Source organism: Notolepis coatsorum (assembly GCF_963971535.1).
Source record: "Notolepis coatsorum genome assembly, chromosome: 6".
Taxonomy (NCBI): Eukaryota; Metazoa; Chordata; class Actinopteri; order Aulopiformes; family Paralepididae; genus Notolepis; species Notolepis coatsorum.
The window spans coordinates 14321401-14342182 of NC_140170.1; the positions used below are offsets into that span (position 1 = coordinate 14321401).

Sequence of the window (20782 nt, forward strand, 5' to 3'; positions counted from 1 at the left end):
AAAGATGACAGAAGTCCTGTTCTAAAAGATGACAGAAGTTCTGTTCTAAAAGATGATGACAGAAGTCCTGTTCTAAAAGATGATGACAGAAGTTCTGTTCTAAAAGATGACAGAAGTTCTGTTCTAAAAGATGATGACAGAAGTCCTGTTCTAAAAGATGACAGAAGTTCTGTTCTAAAAGATGATGACAGAAGTCCTGTTCTAAAAGATGTTGACAGAAGTTCTGTTCTAAAAGATGACAGAAGTTCTGTTCTAAAAGATGATGACAGAAGTTCTGTTCTAAAAGATGATGACAGAAGTCCTGTTCTAAAAGATGACAGAAGTTCTGTTCTAAAAGATGATGACAGAAGTCCTGTTCTAAAAGATGATGACAGAAGTTCTGTTCTAAAAGATGACAGAAGTTCTGTTCTAAAAGATGATGACAGAAGTTATGTTCTAAAAGATGATGATAGAAGTTCTGTTCTAAAAGATGATGACAGAAGTCCTGTTCTAAAAGATGACAGAAGTTCTGTTCTAAAAGATGATGACAGAAGTTCTGTTCTAAAAGATGACAGAAGTTCTGTTCTAAAAGATGATGACAGAAGTTCTGTTCTAAAAGATGATGACAGAAGTTCTGTTCTAAAAGATGATGACAGAAGTCCTGTACTAAAAGATGACAGAAGTTCTGTTCTAAAAGATGACTGAAGTTCTGTTCTAAAAGATGACAGAAGTCCTGTTCTAAAAGATGATGACTGAAGTTCTGTTCTAAAAGATGACAGAAGTCCTGTTCTAAAAGATGATGACAGAAGTTCTGTTCTAAAAGATGACTGAAGTTCTGTTCTAAAAGATGACAGAAGTTCTGTTCTAAAAGATGATGACAGAAGTTCTGTTCTAAAAGATGATGCCAGAAGTCCTGTTCTAAAAGATGATGACAGAAGTTCTGTTCTAAAAGATGATGACAGAAGTCCTGTTCTAAAAGATGATGACAGAAGTTCTGTTCTAACAGATGATGACAGAAGTTCTGTTCTAAAAGATGACAGAAGTTCTGTTCTAAAAGTTGATGACAGAAGTTCTGTTCTAAAAGATGACAGAAGTTCTGTTCTAAAAGATGACAGAAGTCTTGTTCTAAAAGATGACAGAAGTTCTGTTCTAAAAGATGATAACAGAAGTTCTATTCTAAAAGATGATGACAGAAGTTCTGTTCTAAAAGATGATGACAGAAGTTCTGTTCTAAAAGATGATGACAGAAGTTCTGTTCTAAAAGATGATGACAGAAGTCCTGTTCTAAAAGATGACAGAAGTTCTGTTCTAAAAGATGATGACAGAAGTTCTGTTCTAAAAGATGACAGAAGTTCTGTTCTAAAAGATGACAGAAGTCCTGTTCTAAAAGATGATGACAGAAGTTCTGTTCTAAAAGATGACAGAAGTTCTGTTCTAAAAGATGATGACAGAAGTCCTGTTCTAAAAGATGACAGAAGTTCTGCTCTAAAAGATGACAGAAGTTCTGTTCTAAAAGATGATGACAGAAGTTCTGTTCTAAATAAAAGATGACAGAAGTTCTGTTCTAAAAGATGATGACAGAAGTTCTGTTCTAAAAGATGACAGAAGTCCTGTTCTAAAAGATGATGACAGAAGTTCTGTTCTAAAATATGACAGAAGTTCTGTTCTAAAAGATGATGACAGAAGTTCTGTTCTAACAGATGATGACAGAAGTTCTGTTCTAAAAGATGATGACAGAAGTCCTGTTCTAAAAGATGATGACAGAAGTTCTGTTCTAAAAGATGATGACAGAAGTTCTGTTCTAAAAGATGATGACAGAAGTTCTGTTCTAAAAGATGATGCCAGAAGTTCTGTTCTAAAAGATGACAGAAGTTCTGTTCTAAAAGATGATGACAGAAGTTCTGTTCTAAAAGATGACAGAAGTTCTGTTCTAAAAGATGATGACAGAAGTTCTGTTCTAAAAGATGATGACAGAAGTTCTGTTCTAAAAGATGACAGAAGTTCTGTTCTAAAAGATGATGACAGAAGTTCTGTTCTAAAAGATGATGACAGAAGTTCTGTTCTAAAAGATGATGACAGAAGTTCTGTTCTAAAAGATGATGACAGAAGTTCTGTTCTAAAAGATGATGACAGAAGTCCTGTTCTAAAAGATGATGACAGAAGTTCTGTTCTAAAAGATGATGACAGAAGTTCTGTTCTAAAAGATGACAGAAGTTCTGTTCTAAAAGATGATGACAGAAGTTCTGTTCTAAAAGATGATGACAGAAGTCCTGTTCTAAAAGATGATGACAGAAGTTCTGTTCTAAAAGATGATGACAGAAGTTCTGTTCTAAAAGATGATGACAGAAGTTCTGTTCTAAAAGATGATGACAGAAGTTCTGTTCTAAAAGATGATGACAGAAGTTCTGTTCTAAAAGATGATGACAGAAGTTCTGTTCTAAAAGATGATGACAGAAGTTCTGTTCTAAAAGATGACAGAAGTTCTGTTCTAAAAGATGATGACAGAAGTTCTGTTCTAAAAGATGACAGAAGTTCTGTTCTAAAAGATGACAGAAGTTCTGTTCTAAAAGATGATGACAGAAGTTCTGTTCTAAAAGATGATGACAGAAGTTCTGTTCCTAAAGATGATGACAGAAGTTCTGTTCTAAAAGATGATGACAGAAGTTCTGTTCTAAAAGATGATGACAGAAGTCCTGTTCTAAAAGATGATGACAGAAGTTCTGTTCTAAAAGATGATGACAGAAGTTCTGTTCTAAAAGATGACAGAAGTTCTGTTCTAAAAGATGATGACAGAAGTTCTGTTCTAAAAGATGATGACAGAAGTCCTGTTCTAAAAGATGATGACAGAAGTTCTGTTCTAAAAGATGATGACAGAAGTTCTGTTCTAAAAGATGATGACAGAAGTTCTGTTCTAAAAGATGATGACAGAAGTTCTGTTCTAAAAGATGATGACAGAAGTTCTGTTCTAAAAGATGATGACAGAAGTTCTGTTCTAAAAGATGACAGAAGTTCTGTTCTAAAAGATGATGACAGAAGTTCTGTTCTAAAAGATGACAGAAGTTCTGTTCTAAAAGATGACAGAAGTTCTGTTCTAAAAGATGATGACAGAAGTTCTGTTCTAAAAGATGATGACAGAAGTCCTGTTCTAAAAGATGATGACAGAAGTTCTGTTCTAAAAGATGATGACAGAAGTTCTGTTCTAAAAGATGATGACAGAAGTTCTGTTCTAAAAGATGATGACAGAAGTTCTGTTCTAAAAGATGATGACAGAAGTTCTGTTCTAAAAGATGATGCCAGAAGTTCTGTTCTAAAAGATGATGACAGAAGTTCTGTTCTAAAAGATGACAGAAGTTCTGTTCTAAAAGATGATGACAGAAGTTCTGTTCTAAAAGATGACAGAAGTTCTGTTCTAAAAGATGACAGAAGTTCTGTTCTAAAAGATGATGACAGAAGTTCTGTTCTAAAAGTTGATGACAGAAGTTCTGTTCTAAAAGATGTGTTTGTTGTTCCAGGGCACGGCCGGAGAACCGGGGAAGCCCGGTCAGGAGGGGAAGCCGGTAAGACGCTTAGATAGATGATGATGTCATTTTAATATTATTGTAATCAAATATTTTCTTCTTTTTTTTTTTACTTCAATTTTTATTTACATTTAAACACATGCAACACTTAGACAATACTTAAAATGACTCGCCATCCACCCCGAGAAACAGAACTCCCCCATATCCCAGGTCCGCTATAGCCGGGCCGAGCACCCAGCGACACAGGACCCTTGAATTAAATTGGGCTAGGCTCAGTGGAGGGGAAGGAGCGACTCCCCCCCATGTCACCAAGAACCCAACCCCACGTACACCGACCCCATAACATACCATCAAATGTTTTCTACCATATATATATATGTGTGTTCTGTATGTTTGTTGTTGAACGTGCTGTAAGTGGTATTTTTGTTAAAAAAGTGTCTGGTCAGTAACATGGGTCTCCCAGTCCCTCCACTCTGCAGTAAACAGACATCACTGATACAGAGTGTCTGGTCAGTAACATGGGTCTCCCAGTCCCTCCACTCTGCAGTAAACAGCCATCACTGATATAGTGTCTGGTCAGTAACATGGGTCTCCCAGTCCCTCCACTCTGCAGTAAACAGACATCACTGATATAGTGTCTGGTCAGTAACATGGGTCTCCCAGTCCCTCCACTCTGCAGTAAACAGACATCACTGATATAGTGTCTGGTCAGTAACATGGGTCTCCCAGTCCCTCAGCTCTGCAGTAAACAGACATCACTGATATAGAGTGTCTGGTCAGTAACATGGGTCTCTCAGTCCCTCCGCTCTGCAGTAAACAGCCATCACTGATATAGTGTCTGGTCAGTAACATGGGTCTCCCAGTCCCTCCACTCTGCAGTAAACAGCCGTCACTGATATAGAGTGTCTGGTCAGTAACATGGGTCTCCCAGTCCCTCCACTCTGCAGTAAACAGCCATCACTGATACAGAGTGTCTGGTCAGTAACATGGGTCTCCCAGTCCCTCAACTCTGCAGTAAACAGTCATCACTGATATAGAGTGTCTGGTCAGTAACATGGGTCTCTCAGTCCCTCCACTCTGCAGTAAACAGCCATCACTGATATAGTGTCTGGTCAGTAACATGGGTCTCCCAGTCCCTCCACTCTGCAGTAAACAGCCATCACTGATATAGAGTGTCTGGTCAGTAACATGGGTCTCTCAGTCCCTCCACTCTGCAGTAAACAGTCATCACTGATATAGAGTGTCTGGTCAGTAACATGGGTCTCTCAGTCCCTCCACTCTGCAGTAAACAGCCATCACTGATATAGAGTGTCTGGTCAGTAACATGGGTCTCTCAGTCCCTCCACTCTGCAGTAAACAGACATCACTGATATAGAGTGTCTGGTCAGTAACATGGGTCTCCCAGTCCCTCCACTCTGCAGTAAACAGCCATCACTGATATATAGTGTCTGGTCAGTAACATGGGTCTCCCAGTCCCTCCACTCTGCAGTGAACAGTCATCACTGATATAGTGTCTGGTCAGTAACATGGGTCTCCCAGTCCCTCCACTCTGCAGTAAACAGCCGTCACTGATATAGAGTGTCTGGTCAGTAACATGGGTCTCCCAGTCCCTCCACTCTGCAGTAAACAGCCGTCACTGATATAGAGTGTCTGGTCAGTAACATGGGTCTCCCAGTCCCTCCACTCTGCAGTAAAAAGTCATCACTGATATAGAGTGTCTGGTCAGTAACATGGGTCTCCCAGTCCCTCAACTCTGCAGTAAACAGTCATCACTGATATAGAGTGTCTGGTCAGTAACATGGGTCTCCCAGTCCCTCCACTCTGCAGTAAACAGCCATCACTGATATATAGTGTCTGGTCAGTAACATGGGTCTCTCAGTCCCTCCATTCTGCAGTAAACAGCCATCACTGATATAGAGTGTCTGGTCAGTAACATGGGTCTCCCAGTCCCTCCACTCTGCAGTAAACAGCCATCACTGATATAGAGTGTCTGGTCAGTAACATGGGTCTCCCAGTCCCTCCACTCTGCAGTAAACAGCCATCACTGATATAGTGTCTGGTCAGTAACATGGGTCTCCCAGTCCCTCCACTCTGCAGTAAACAGCCATCACTGATATAGTGTCTGGTCAGTAACATGGGTCTCCCAGTCTCTCCACTCTGCAGTAAACAGCCATCACTGATATAGCGTGTCTGGTCAGTAACATGGGTCAAGCTTCCAACCCACGATTCATAATTTTCACCAAATTCTGATGAAATGTCTCCTCTCTATCTCCTCTCTGTCTTCTCTGTCTGCTCTGTCCCCTCTCATCCCTCCTCCCCCTGTCCTCCCTCCTCTCTTGTCCTCCTCATGTCTGTCCGCTATCCTCCCTCCTCCCCCTCTCCTCCCTCCTCCCCCTGTCCTCCCTCCTCTCTTGTCCTCCTCCTGTCTGTCCGCTCTCCTCCCTCCTCCCCCTCTCCTCCCTCCTCCCCCTGTCCTCCTCCTGTCTGTCCGCTTTCCTCCCTCCTCCCCCTCTCCTCCCTCCTCCCCCTCTCCTCCTCCTGTCTGTCCGCTCCCCTCCCTCCTCCCCCTCTCCTCTCTCCTCTATTGTCCTCCTCCTGTCTGTCCGCTCTCCTCCATCCTCCCCATCTCCTCCCTCCTCTCTTGTCCTCATCCTGTCTGTCCGCTCTCCTCCATCCTCCCCCTCTCCTCCCTCCTCTCTTGTCCTCATCCTGTATGTCCGCTCTCCTCCCTCCTCCCCCTCTCCTCCCTCCTCTATTGTCCTCCTCCTGTCTGTACGCTCTCCTCCCTCCTCCCCCTCTCCTCCCCCTCTCCTCCATCCTCCCTCTCTCCTCCATCCTCTCTTGTACTCATGTCTGTCCCCTATCCTCCCTCCTCCCCCTCTCCTCCCCCTCTCCTCCCCCTCTCCTCCATCCTCCCTCTCTCCTCCCTCCTCTCTTGTCCTCATGTCTGTCCCCTATCCTCCCTCCTCCCCCTCTCATCCCTCATCCCTCTCTCATCCCCCTCTCCTCCCTCCTCCCTCTCCTCCCTCCTCCCCCTCTCCTCCCTCCTCCCTCTCCTCCCTCTCCTCCCTCCTCCCCCTCTCCTCCATCATCCCTCTCTCCTCCCTCCTCTCTTGTCCTCCTCCCTCTCCTCCCTCTCCTCCCTCCTCCCCCTCTCCTCCATCCTCCCTCTCTCCTCCCTCCTCTCTTGTCCTCCTGTCTGTCCCCTCTCCTCCCTACTCCCCCTCTCCTCCCTCCTCCCCCTCGCATCCCCCTCTCCTCCCTCCTCCCTCTCCTCCCTCCTCCCCCTCTCCTCCCTCCTCCCTCTCATCCCTCCTCCCCCTCTCCTCCATCCTCCCTCTCTCCTCCCTCCTCTCTTCTCCTCCCTCCTCCCCCTCCCCTCCCCCTCTCCTCCCTCCTCCCCCTCTCCTCCCCCTCTCCTCCCCCTCCCCTCTCTCCTCCCCCTCTCCTCCCTCCTCCCCCTCCCCTCCCTACTCCCCCTCTCCTCCCCCTCTCCTCCCCCTCTCCTCCCCCTCTCCTCCCCCTCCCCTCTCTCCTCCCCCTCTCCTCCCTCCTCCCCCTCCCCTCCCTCCTCCCCCTCTCCTCCCCCTCTCCTCCTGTACAGGGCCAGCCTGGGTTCCCTGGAGTGCTGGGCAGACCGGTAAGTTGGGTTGTGCACCGGGGGGGGGGGGGGGGGGGGGGTGGTGGGAGCTGTCAGGCAGGTAGAGGATACAGGGGGGGGGGGGGGGGGGGCTGTCAAGCAGGTAGAGGATACAGAATGTGGTGCCGTTATACGATGTAGCACAGAGCGAACACGCATCAGAAAGGCACGTGCGCAGTCCGTCCGCTCCCCCCGGTCCGTGCCCTCCCGTCTTCCCAGAATTCACTTGTATTGAGCCCCCCGCTCAATACAGGCGGGGGGGGGGGGGGGGGGGCGAGTCTAGTGCCCTTGATCGGTTCCTCATGAAATATTAATCCGCGCCACCTGTTCCCCAAAGTGCGCGAATGCGTCAAACTCAGAGAGACGAGCTGCATTTTTTAATGCCTAAAAAAACGCCACGATTTGTCGGGAGAGATGAAAAGAGGCGAGCCATGGCGCCCCCTCATGGCGGCATCAGAGACACAATGGAGATTGATTAGAATACTAGTGTTGTGTACTCAACCCCCCCCCCCCAAATGATAAAGTACCGTCTGTTTGCTTCGAGACGCTCTGGCTCTTGCTGCCATTAATCTGCTGTCACTCCTCTGCTGTCACTCATCTCTCCCAAAGCAGCGTCAGTGTTTATCATACTGCATATCATTATGCTGTGTTAGATTAGATTAGATTAGATTAGATTAGATTAGATTAGATTAGATTAGAATAGATTAGATTAGATTAGATTAGATTAGATTAGATTATATTAGATTAGATTAGATTAGATTAGATTAGATTAGAATATATTGTACAACGAAAAGGCATCCAACCAGAGTGCAAATGTAACAGTAATATACATTGCACAGGTCATTCAAAACCTCTTAGCATGCGACAGCCCATATCAGGGACGTTTTTCGGACTTTTTGCAACTGGCACTTTGGCGACCCCTAGTGGCTTGTGTGTGCATATTTTGTAATACAATATATATATCTAATTGAAGGCTTATTTGGTGCCTGTCGATAGCGACAAAATCCGACAAAATCCGTTCAGCGGTTCTCGAGTTACATGCCGGTATTTGAGGCTTGTGCAAAGTTCACGGTATTGCGCAAAATACCACTCCCGACTCAGGCTGCAGTGTCAGGATGGAGGTAGGTGAGGTCCAATTGTTGTAGGCAATCACAGAGACGGAGATGGTATACTCTTGAACAGGTTCGACTTTAATAGTAAAGAACACAAAGAGTAATACTAGGATACTATGCCGAGGGCAAAGGTAAGCGAGAATAAGATAATGGAGCTTAGTGGTGGTCCAGAACTGGAACCGGCCGCGTTATCTCCGAACGCCTATAGTGAAGACCTGACGAATAACAAGCAGAAGGAAGGAATGTTAAATAGACACCAAATACCAACATTCCACACACACCCCGTGACAGCCAATCAGAAGCCAACCCCTAAGTGACAGCACTAACTGACAGGGAAAACCAGTGCTAGTAGTCAGGTGACAGATGACAGAAATGGTGGGTGGTTCCCGACCGTAGTCAGTAACCAGAACGTAACAGTACCCTCCCCCGTAGAACGGCACCAGACGTTCACCTGGGGGCCTCGGGATTCAGCCGCCGGAAATCAACGATCAGGCTGGGATCTAAAATATCCCTTTGAGGCACCCAAGAACGCTCTTCTATCCCGTACCCCTCCCAATCCACCAATAACTGAAACCCCCTACCCCTCCGCCTACAACCCAGTATCCTCCACACCGTGTAAATGGGCTGACCACCCATAAACCGAGGCGGAGGAACCGTAGGCAGTGGCGGGGCCAAGGGCGATGAGAGGAATGGCTTCAACAGGGACACATGAAACGTCGGATGAACCCTCATAGAGCTCGGAAGCCGTAGCCTGTAAGCCACAGGATTCACCCGACGTACCACATTAAAGGGCCCTATAAAGCGAGGAGCCAGCTTCCTGGATTCCACCCGGAGAGGGAGATCACGGGTGGAAAGCCAAACCCGCTGCCCAATACGCGTGAATATTAAAGGCAACCAACTTGTGTTCAGCTTTTCGTTCAGCGCTTCTCTGATTGGCCACACGGCCACGTGACCGCCCTAGCACACGCCCTTTTCCGCTGAGAGATGCGGCAGAAGCGCTGGTCGAACCAACGCGCTGGTCGAACCAGTTCAGACAGAGGTGTTTATTTATATTAATAAACATATCTACTAGAAACACTGGTGTTCTGTTCTGTGACTGTACTAAACTCTTTCACCACATGACCGACATTTGACATACAGTACACCTCCTATCTATGTTGGGATTATGTTTGGTCATGACAAAACAATAAAAATCGCTACTGTTAGTGCCACCACCCACTTCAATGACAGAGCTCTCATATTTGCGAATGCATAAACTATATCTTAAATTATGGCGATGTGTCTAATATGGCTGTCGCGAAGTCATTGATAAGTGACAGCCATATTAGACACATAGCCATAATTTAAGATATAGTTTATGCATTCGCAAAATATGAGAGCGCTGTCATTGAAGGGCTTCCTACAACGGAGCCCGCTGCTGCTGCTGCTGCTGCTGCTGCTGCTGGAGCTGAAGTGATGTACAGTGATGAGTCAATCTGGTAGTTGGTTGTTAAAAACGCGAAACATAATAACGTTACGCTTTCTAGTTCAGCGCATTTCATAACTGTATGGGCTTTGTTTATACTTCAGAGGTGATGTACAGTGACGAGTGAATCTGGTAGTTGGTTGTTAAAAACGTGAAACATAATAACGTTACGCTTTCTAGTTCAGCACATTTCATAACTGTATGGGCTTTGTTTATACACGAGTGAATCTGGTACGAGTGAATCTGGTAGTTGGTTGTTAAAAACGCGAAACATAATAACGTTACGCTTTCTAGTTCAGCGCATTTCATAGCGCTCCACTGCTACCGCAGCTGAACACAAGTTGGTTGGAACAGCAGCTCAACACAAGTTGGTTGGTACACAAGTTGGTTGCCCGCGCTGCCACTCGCTTGCTCCTTGGATTTCATTTGGGTCGGGACGTGGGACGACTGCCGCTTTGCTTGCGCGTGGGGGCGGGGGGTCGCGGCCAATCAGAGAAAAGCCGAACACAAGTTGGTTGCCTTTAATATTCACGCGCCCAGGACGGTAAACCGGAGCCAAACAGCGCTTGCGGTTAGCCTGCCGCTGGGTACTAACCGAAACCTTCTGCAGCGCCGCCCGGACCCGCTTCCACGTCTCGCGGCAGCGAGCCACATGTGCCTGGGCCGAGGGCACCTCCGCCTCCTGCTCCTGCTCGGGAAACAAAGGAGGTTGAAAACCATACTGACACTGAAAGGGAGACATACCGGTAGAGGAGGAGAGGAGGGTATTATGCGCATACTCAGCCCATGCCAACCTCCTACTCCACGTTGCCGGGCAACCAGGACCTATCCTCGTTGACGCGCTCCGTCTGCCCGTTCGACTACGGATGAAACCCAGACGAAAGGCTGACGGAGGCGCCGAGACCGGCGGCAAACGCCTTCCAGAACCTGGAGGCGAACTGAGGACCCCGGTCCGACACGATATCCACTGGAAGCCCGTGGACCCGAAAGACATGCTGTATCACCAGATCAGCAGTCTCTCGGGCCGATGGAAGCTTGGGGAGAGGAACAAAGTGAGCCGCCTTCGAGAACCGGTCCACCACCACCAAAATGGCGGTGAACCCGTCCGAACGGGGGAGGCCAGAAATAAAGTCAAGGGATATGTGCGACCAGGGCCGTTTAGGAATAGGAAGCGGCCGGAAGAGACCTGCTGGTGCACGGCGAGAGGTCTTACTGCGCGCGCACATCGGGCAGGCCGCCACAAAGGAACGCATATCCCCCTCCACTGTCGGCCACCAGAACCTCCTACGGATAAACTCCAGGGTCCTGGTGGCCCAGGGTGGCTGGTGAGGGATGAGGCATGTGCCCACTGCAGCAAACGTGAGCGTGCCGCTTTGGGCACATACGACCGCCCCGGAGGGCCCCCACCAGGATCGGGCTCCCGCGTCAGCGCCGACCTTACCACCTTATCTATGCCCCAAGACACGGGGGCCAAAATCAAGGCCGGTGGAATAATGGGATGGGGCTGCTCCTCCCGACCAGGAAGATCAAACTGGCACGATAACGCGTCGGGTTTGATATTCTTGGACCCGGGCCTATAGGAGATGGTATATCGAAATTGTGTGAAGAATAACGCCCACCTGGCCTGGCGAGCGTTAAGGCATTTAGCCCCTTGGATGTAAGCCAAGTTCTTATGATCGGTCCAAACAATGAAAGGATGTGCCGCCCCCTCCAACCAATGTCTCCATTCCTCCAGTGCCAACTTGATTGCCAACAACTCCCGATTACCCACTTCGTAGTTACGCTCGGCTGGTGACAGACGCCGAGAAAAAACCGAAATCTGTGTGTTTCACTTCCTGTCTCTGTGTGTCTCTGTGTGTTTCACTTCCTGTCTCTGTGTGTTTCACTTCCTGTCTCTGTGCAGACAGCAACAATAAACATGTCATCCTGTGAATGTAGTGACTTTTGTGAATGTGAATGTTTTCTCTGCAGGGAAACCCTGGGGAGCCTGGCATTAGGGGCCCTACTGTAAGTATCACACACACACACACACACACACACACACACACACACACACACACACACACACACACACACACACACACACACACACACACACACACACACACATGCACGCACACACACACAGACAAACACACACACGGACACACACGCGCACACAGACACGCGCGCACACACACGCACACACACGCACACACACACACACGCACACACACACACACGCACACACACACACGCACGCACACACACACACACACACACACACACACACACACACACACACACACACACACACACACACACACACACACACACACACACACACATACACACACACACACACACACACACACACACACACACACACACACACACACACACACACACACACACACACACCCATGAAACAATAGACAACCTTTCCAACCTGACAACATAAACATTCTGACCCGGGAGTGTTTTCTGATACAACAGCTGACCGCAAATACATTTGGGCCCAAGCAGCCACAAAAAAATGCCCATCCCTAGTTGAAACCCACATTTGTCAGAACGTGTGTTACAACCCCAGTCAAGGGGAAGGGCTAACAAATATAAAGGATGACCGGGATAAATGAACCAAAGCTAGAATAAAAACCAACGCCAACAACAAGGTGAAAGAAAGTTAGAAATATATATTGTGCAGAGAAACACAAAGTGCAGTGTGTTGACCAGGGTTCAGAGAAACACAAAGTACAGTGTGTTGATCAGGGTTCAGAGAAACACAAAGTACAGTGTGTTGACCAGGGTTCAGAGAAACACAAAGTACAGTGTGTTGATCAGGGTTCAGAGAAACACAAAGTACAGTGTGTTGACCAGGGTTCAGAGAAACACAAAGTGCAGTGTGTTGATCAGGGTTCAGAGAAACACAAAGTACAGTGTGTTGACCAGGGTTCAGAGAAACACAAAGTACAGTGTGTTGATCAGGGTTCACACAAGGTCCTTGAAGTGCTCGATTTTTTACCAAAAAAAGTCAAGGCCCAGAATTCCTTGAAAACGGCCCATTTTAACAAGGTGCTTAAAAAGTCCCTGAAATTCAAATCAAGCATTCGCATTGAACATTTTGTTCTTCCGTGGTACAATTGTTCTGAATCAAGAATTGCATGTCTCTTATTATTAGTGTAACTAATTGTCGGAAATTGTTTTTTTTAAGCCATGAATATTGGATCTGGTTTATTTTTTTTCTATAAAAAACAGCATTTAAAAGTGAATTGAATCCTTTTAAATGCCCCTTTAAAATGAAAAATAGTGTTTGGTAAAGTACTTGCAAGTCCTTGAATTTCATTTTGCAACGTCTGTATGGACCCTGGTTGACGATATCGGTTTCCTCCGCAGGGTCCAATCGGCACCAATGGTCCTCCAGGCCCCCCCGGATTAAAGGTGCGTTACACGTTAACACCCTCTATCATTATTATTGTATTCAATTATCATTATTGTACATGCTATCATACAGAGTTATATGGGTTATATGCTGAGTGTATAAGTAGGTATATATGATTATATGCAGGTATATTCAGACAGATATGTGTATGCACATATATATTAATGTGTATGTGTGTGTGGTAAATATAAATATATTAATGTATATGTGGTAAATATAAATAGATTAATGTATATATCAATGTATATATTAATGTATACTGTATGTGTGTGTGGTAAATATAAACATATTAATGTATATATTAATGTATGCGTGTGGTAAATATAAACATATTAATGTATATATTAATGTATGCGTGTGGTAAATATAAACATATTAATGTATATATTAATGTATGCGTGTGGTAAATATAAACATATTAATGTATATATGAATGTATGCGTGTGGCTCTGAATGTTTTCGTCTTTCTTCAGGGGAACCAAGGAGACGCGGGGGTTGGCGTGAAGGTGAGACATGAAAACGTTAATAACTTAGTATTTACTTAAAATACTAATCTAATCTAATCTAATCTAATCTAAATACTTAAAAGACTTTAGACTTTATTTAATTTGATTTCAAACCTTTATTTCAACTCGTAAGACACGGATGTTACCCTCTTTTACAGCTCTTGATCTTATAAAACAAGACACAGTTTATCAGCAATTAGTCCATGCAGTCCATAATAATAATAATAATAATAATATATTTGATTTGTAATGCGCTACATTTTAAAATAACATGAAAACTAGCAAGAGTAAAGGAAGAAAGAATAAGAAAATAGGCAAGACTAAAGCTAGCAAGGAGTCAAATGAACACTAAAACTAGTAGCAGGGTAAGAGACACAGAATAACTAAAACTGGTCATTATAAACTGGTAAAAGAACATAAAATGTGTGGAGCAAAACATTTGATAAAAATCAACAGAAGGCTCCATTAAAAAGATGAGTTTTCCATGCAGTCCATAAAGTCTATATAGTGGTGAATACATCTCTGTGTGTATTTAATGTATCCCTTGTATCTGCAGGGTCCTCACGGAGCGCAGGGGAGCACAGGTCTGCCAGGACCCCAAGGACCCCCTGGAGCTTTAGTAAGTACTGTTCTCCTTTATTAACGATAGGTTATGACTATAACCAAGTTCTGTTAGTAATGGTGACGCTCGGCATCACTACTGCACTATGCCTCGCTCGTGCACGCGCACTGAATAAAGATTCCACAATGTACCTTTATATCCCAACATTCGTCTGGCCACACCCCTATCAGCTTACCTACATAAGCAGGGGTGGGGCCACATACTCGCCTCCTTCCCAAGCTTTCACCACAAGGTGAGATCAAGGGCAGCAGCGGCGTCTGATGCCGAGCGTCACCAATACTAACAGAACTTGGTTATAGTCATAACCTATCGTTCTGTATCATAATGGGCTCTGCTCGGCATCACTACTGCACAAGGGAGGCCGAGCGAGAGCCATCGGCCGACAAATATACCCCGCTGAGGCCCCCCACAACGATCAGATCAGGGAGGACTGAGCCCCCCCGACCCCCCCTAATGGAGGGCACCCCCCCTATTGGAGGTTCCCGGGAGGGCGACGGACCCGACCGTGCGAAGAGGCACTCAAGCAACTCAACGCACAGGGTGAGCAGACCGTGGCCTGACCCCACGACTACACACACACGCAACCCGCATGCCACCCGGGAACGAACGGAGGGAACAACCTTGTTACTGCCCCCAGAAATCACGGGGTCAAGAGCAAACCCAACCCCGTGGCAAGGCCGTAGCAGCGGAGCGCGAAGGAAGACCCAGACCCACTGAAGGGACTGGATCCCCTGGAAAACGGGGGCCCGGAGAGGTCAATGACGCCAGGCATCAAGACCCCACCAGGCGGTCACTTAGTGACACCGCCCCCCACATCGCCAGCGTATTCGGATAAGGCCCCTCCAAGAGCGGGCCCTTTCCCCCCAATAGCACACCGCCTGGCACACTGACCCTGCAGAACAGGCAGTCAACATGGCCGTAAGCACACAAAAAAGGTTAACCAACGGAAGCAGGCAGCACACCGGGGAAAACCAGGCAACAGGCTGTAACCTGAGCCTGGAGCACTGCGGACGAGACAGGCGCCAAAGGAGTTAGCTGAGAACAGCCCCCCCGGCGGAAGGGGCGTATGCTGGCGTTGTTGCATGACCAAGCCTCCATTTAAAAAAAAAACACCCAGAAGGGTTGAGGCAGAGAAGGCTGACATGATTGGCAGACGTCATGAACGTGCAGGGGCACCCTCAACCGGGTAACCCGGGAGTTGACACTGCTCCAACACACCAGGGAATCAACCACCTTGTCGTTACCCAATGCGGTGGTTGTTCCTATAACCCCTCAAGAAAAAACTCCAAAACACACCTGCGGGTACACACTGGCTATACCGCAGTACAAGTGTTTCAGTTTTCAAAAAAGGGTTATCCCAGGCCTACGGGTCGACGAAACATTACTTCGGACCGGGCCCCGCGATACGGGAAGCACAGGGTCACCAGAGGAGGTCAAAGACCACCCCAACAGGCCCATCTTCGCCATGCGTGAGAGAGGAGCGAAAAGAATGGAGAACCAGCCCCAAGCACACCGTACTTGGTATTCCCAGGCGGTCTCCCAACCAAGTACTAACCAGGACCAACCTGCGTAGCGGCCGAGATCTGACGAGATCGGGCGTGTACAGGTTGGCATGGCCGTAAGCCACAAAATGTACCCAACCAGGGTCTCCAAAGCGCTTAACCCTGTGACACCCGGACTGACCTGGCATTTTTACCCCTGAAAAAAGCCCAAGTCCCTCAGGGTACCAGAACAGCAGATCTGCATCCCCGGCGGACAACGGGTTTAACTGATCCGGACCAGCGTGACCAGAACCAGTCCTGTGCCCTAACCACGGCGACATGCCTACTCCAGGAGAAGGGGCAGATATGCGTGTTGATCTTAAACATGAAAAGAAGGCGCCACCCAGACGTTCGGAGCGAACCGCGCCCGGTGGCCCACCCCCAGGGCGTGAGACCCCTCTACATATGTTCAGATCCATTCTGTCATCATCCCCCAGATATGAACGAGAATCCGTCGACAACCAACACAGGTCGTCGGAAGAGGAAAAACCTCCATCCCAGTTGCTTTATAAAAATGCTGTTTCAACCTCAAGCAACCAATAGAGCTAGCACTATGCGTGCGTCGGGACACAACCACATCAATGAACAGGCTATTTAGACCTGTCATTGAATCCCCAAGGCGCCCAGGGGAACGACAAGAGGGGTGTGATGCTTCCTAACTCCAACTCTTTTTAATAGAAAAGAAGGAAGCACCAACAGTATGTATCCCAGTCTACACAGCCGGGGGTAAAATTTTTTTCCATTTTTACATCCTACCACCCTCCCATAGGGAGGAGACGGAAATCCCCAGAGAGACTTCCCACGCGAGCTGTACAGATTGAAAAGAATATATTGCAACCTTGAGCCATGTAAAATTTTGGTTTTAGGGCTCTCCGGGGAGGAGGCACTGAACCCATACACACTCAATAATCGAATTGAATCGAATACACACACAATAGAGCAGGACTCCTTTTTGAAGTTCTACTCACCTTGACAATCTGAGGAGGAGGCTCTGCACTCTGAGGAGGCGGAGAGTCCTAACTCACAGAAGGCCCGAATAGGAGCTTCGTGAGGAGGAGCCCTGACCACCCCCCGAAACAGATCCATCATATGGACCCGAACAGCTCACGGAAGTCCTACCAACAGAGACGCGCACAGTGACGTACTCTATGGCGGGGGAATTTCTGCGGTGCACACGCCCAATATTCCAGGGCGTGGGACCAGGAAACTCCCCCCCCCCCCCCTCTTACCCTGTAACGTGCCGAACAGCAACGTGACAGGAACCTTGAAGGACAGGAGGTTTTAACCCCTGCCCATCAAAGAAGGGGAGAAAAGGATTACCAGTCCACCCCTTTACGACCCCACACCCATGATACGATGTAATGACAAAAAAGAGTATGACACAGTCATATTCTGCTACATGAAGTGTCTTTTTAACAGCTTCACACAGCTCATGTGCTAACCTGCTATCTGATTTTTACTAAGGAAAAAACACAGAATAGAGAGGGCCCCCTTAAGAGCCCCGGTACCAGACTTACACATGTGCTTTTGTGGCCAACCCAACCCAGTTGTAGGTCACACGACACACAACCCATTATCACCTACAAAAAATGGCAAAAACACTCTACAGACGAACACCGTTTTTCATAATGAGAGAATACATAATTCTCGATTAGTATCGGCCACAGGCCTTGCTAAGCACACACGAAAAGTGACCAAACAATCTTTTCTTTTAGGAAAATACAGTTCCTCAAGCAGTTCTAGCACAACCCCAGCAATCAAGCTAAGGGTTACATCGTATCCCACCACACAGTGACACAATATATTGTAACAACATGTCTGAGAGGAGGGTGAAGAAGTCCTACTTTACCCTTAATACGGCCAGTTAAACAGGTAAACCTGTTAATATGTGAACACACTGTTCATTGTCATTACAGGCTGAGAAAAGAATTCATTCTTTACTCATATGTCACTAAGCATAGCTTTATAGGTTAGTTTAACCCCCTTAGTTGTGAGTACACGGTACATGAACACACATGATGTTTCTCAACACAACAAACCAGATCATTTTCACATGATCAACCCGATTTGCATGGAGACCGGTGACAAGACAATTCACACATAACTCGCGTCGTATCCTAAATGTAGTGCAGCAACACTCGTTTTGGAAAACATCGTTATTTACAAAACATTTAGAAGGGAAAGAAAGAAGGCGGTTAGGTGGCGTAGCGGAGATTGCGTTCGTCACCAACCCCGGAGCTGTGAGCTGGATTCACCTGTTCGAATCCAGCTCACAGCTCCGGGGTTGTCACCAGCTTGACTGGCCGTTCACACTAATACAATTGGCAGTATTAGAGGGTGGGAGAAGCTGGCAGGGTGGGTCCGGGTCGTTGTAAACAGCGACTCCTACAGTTCGGTCGGGGCGCCTGCTAAGCGCGGATAGGACTTGAGTGGGATAGTGTGATCCTTCCACACGCTACGCCCTCTCAATGAGAATCCGCGCTGCCAGGTGAAAAGAAGCGGTTGATTGGCTGGACGTGTGTCGGAGGAAGCATGTGATAGCCTCCACTCTCCCAGATGATCTGACTGTGGGGGGTAAGTGCGCAGCAACCAGGAAGGGGATTGGGAATTGGCATACGATTAACATTGGGATGGGAGAAAAATCGGAGGAAAATGGAGGGGAAAAAAGATCAATAAAAAAAAAAAAAAGAAGGGGAAAGAAAGAAGAAGTGTTCAAGGTCTGGTCAGGACCTTTCCTACCGTGAGCGCAGATCAAGCGAACTGCAGTCTCTAACAAGGCACCGATAGTAAACACAGCATTCCTGTGTTGTCGACATGGGCAGCGTCGCCGCTCCATCTCGCCGCTACGGTTCTCCTTGTTGACGCAGTCCTCGCCGGCCGGGCTCAGGGTAGGTTCGACTAACATCCTCTGTCAAAGATGACGTCGTAGTCAGAGTGTTTAAAGCATGTTATAGTCTCAGAACGTTCAATAGTGTAGCATTAAGCTAACGGCCGCTCTCGGCAAGCTAACGTTTCCTAGCCTAGTGACACAACAGGCTAGCGCCTGCAGCTAACAGCTGACTGGCTAACAGGTAGGCCACAACTAGCATGCAAGCTAAGCAGCTATCATCTGAACTTGTACACAACGATATAACAAGCCACACTCAGACAGGCCGCCGTTCTGAAACCCTCCTCACCTTTTAAGAGAGAAGAGAAACGAGATGTTAACACAGTTTTACAATGGTGATTTTACCATACATCCGGCGGAGCCAGCACAAGTCCCATCTGGGCTGTAGCCGACTTGAACATGGATTTTCCGATAACGAACATCCATGCCCACATTTGCTCGTTTAGGGTATACTCTCATTTGCATATGAAAGATGGGGCCTATACGGTGACAGAGAAGTACCCACGCATCCAGAGATCCTGGGATCACCAGTTACTGGTCGTGGCCCACTAGTTGCTATAATGGGCTTCAAACCAAGATCCTCCGCCGTCGCCTAAAAGGCTGAACAAAGGACCCTAATCTGGGGCTGGTTTTCGTAAACATTGTCAGCTAGCCCCCATAGCACTAACAGACAAGTGGTGCTCGCAAGCAAACATTACTCACCAAACCTGGAACCCACTGCTTCTCACAACAGTCGGTGCGTCCTACAGTCCAGCTGTCTCACTGGAGGGTTTTACCCCATCCAGCCGCAGCAAGGAGGACTGCAGTTGGGAGGCATGTAGTGGCGTGAACTCCCAATACGAAAAAACCGGTGGAGGTGTAGAATGATCATCATCTTCCAGACACTCCAGTACGAAGACAATATCGCCGTATTTTCTCGAATATAGTGAGAGAGAAAATAAAGATATGATGTCAACGTATCTCTTGTTTTCCAACTTTCTCCTACTAACGACCTTGTCAAGTGGGGATCTACCGAAGGCACTTCCTTGTGGTGAAAGCGAAGAAGGAGGCGAGTATGTGGCCCCACCCCTGCTTATGTAGGTAAGCTGATAGGGGTGTGGCCAGACAAATGTTGGGATATAAAGGTACATTGTGGAATCTTTATTCAGTGCGCGTGCACGAGCGAGGCATAGTGCAGTAGTGATGCCGAGCGGAGCCCATTACGATACAGAACCCTGTGTTCTCTCCTCTGAAGGGCTCTCCTTTATTAACCCTGTGTTCTCTCCTCTGCAGGGCACGCATGGCTCTCCAGGCCTTCCGGGGCAGGTGGTGAGTACGGCGCGACACGGTGTGGTTAATACTGATCCTGGAGCCGCTGCTGCCTGTGTCTGTAGTGTGGTAGTGAACGGGTTAACCTTCTGTAGTGTGGTAGTGAAATGGTTAACCTTCTGTAGTGTGGTAGTGAAAGGTTAACCTTCTGTAGTGTGGTAGTGAAAGGTTAACCTTTTGTAGTGTGGTAGTGAAAGGGTTAGCCGTCTGTAGTGTGGTAGTGAAAGGTTCTGTAGTGTGGTAGTGAAAGGTTAACCTTCTGTAGTGTGGTAGTGAAAGGGTTAACCTCTTGTAGTGTGGTAGTGAAAGGGTTAGCCGTATGTAGTGTGGCAGTGAAAGGGTTAACCATCTGTAGTGTGGTAGTTAACAAGGTTAATCTTCTGTAGTGTGGTAGTGAAAGGGCTAATTTGTCATCATGTTAGCTAGTGTAGCTCAGGTTACCTTGTTGTCTCTCAGCATGTTAGCTAGTGTAGCTCAGGTTACCTTGTTGTCTCTCAGCATGTTAGCTAGTGTAGCTCAGGTTACCTTGTTGTCTCTCATCATGTTAGCTAGTGTAGCTCAGGTTACCTTGTTGTCTCTCAGCATGTTAGCTAGTGTAGCTCAGGTTACCTTGTTGTCTCTCAGCATGTTAGCTAGTGTAGCTCAGGTTACCTTGTTGTCTCTCATCATGTTAGCTAGTGTAGCTCAGGTTACCTTGTTGTCTCTCATCATGTTAGCTAGTGTAGCTCAGGTTACCTTGTTGTCTCTCAGCATGTTAGCTAGTGTAGCTCAGGTTACCTTGTTGTC

General features: G+C 47.1%; 1 protein-coding gene across 1 annotated transcript in view; it reads left to right on the forward strand.

Annotated features, from left to right (window-relative positions):
• The window catches only part of LOC311229384 (uncharacterized protein), a gene marked incomplete at its 5' end in the record, with an annotated part of 210927 nt that overhangs the window by 15472 nt on the left and 174673 nt on the right, over positions 1-20782 (forward strand). Inside the window, 7 exons of the mRNA XM_084315472.1 lie at positions 3492-3536; positions 7102-7137; positions 11686-11721; positions 13087-13131; positions 13606-13638; positions 14195-14257; positions 19961-19996. Of these exons, the coding sequence (XP_084171598.1) occupies positions 3492-3536; positions 7102-7137; positions 11686-11721; positions 13087-13131; positions 13606-13638; positions 14195-14257; positions 19961-19996 (294 nt within the window). The remainder of the gene's footprint in view (positions 1-3491; positions 3537-7101; positions 7138-11685; positions 11722-13086; positions 13132-13605; positions 13639-14194; positions 14258-19960; positions 19997-20782) is intronic.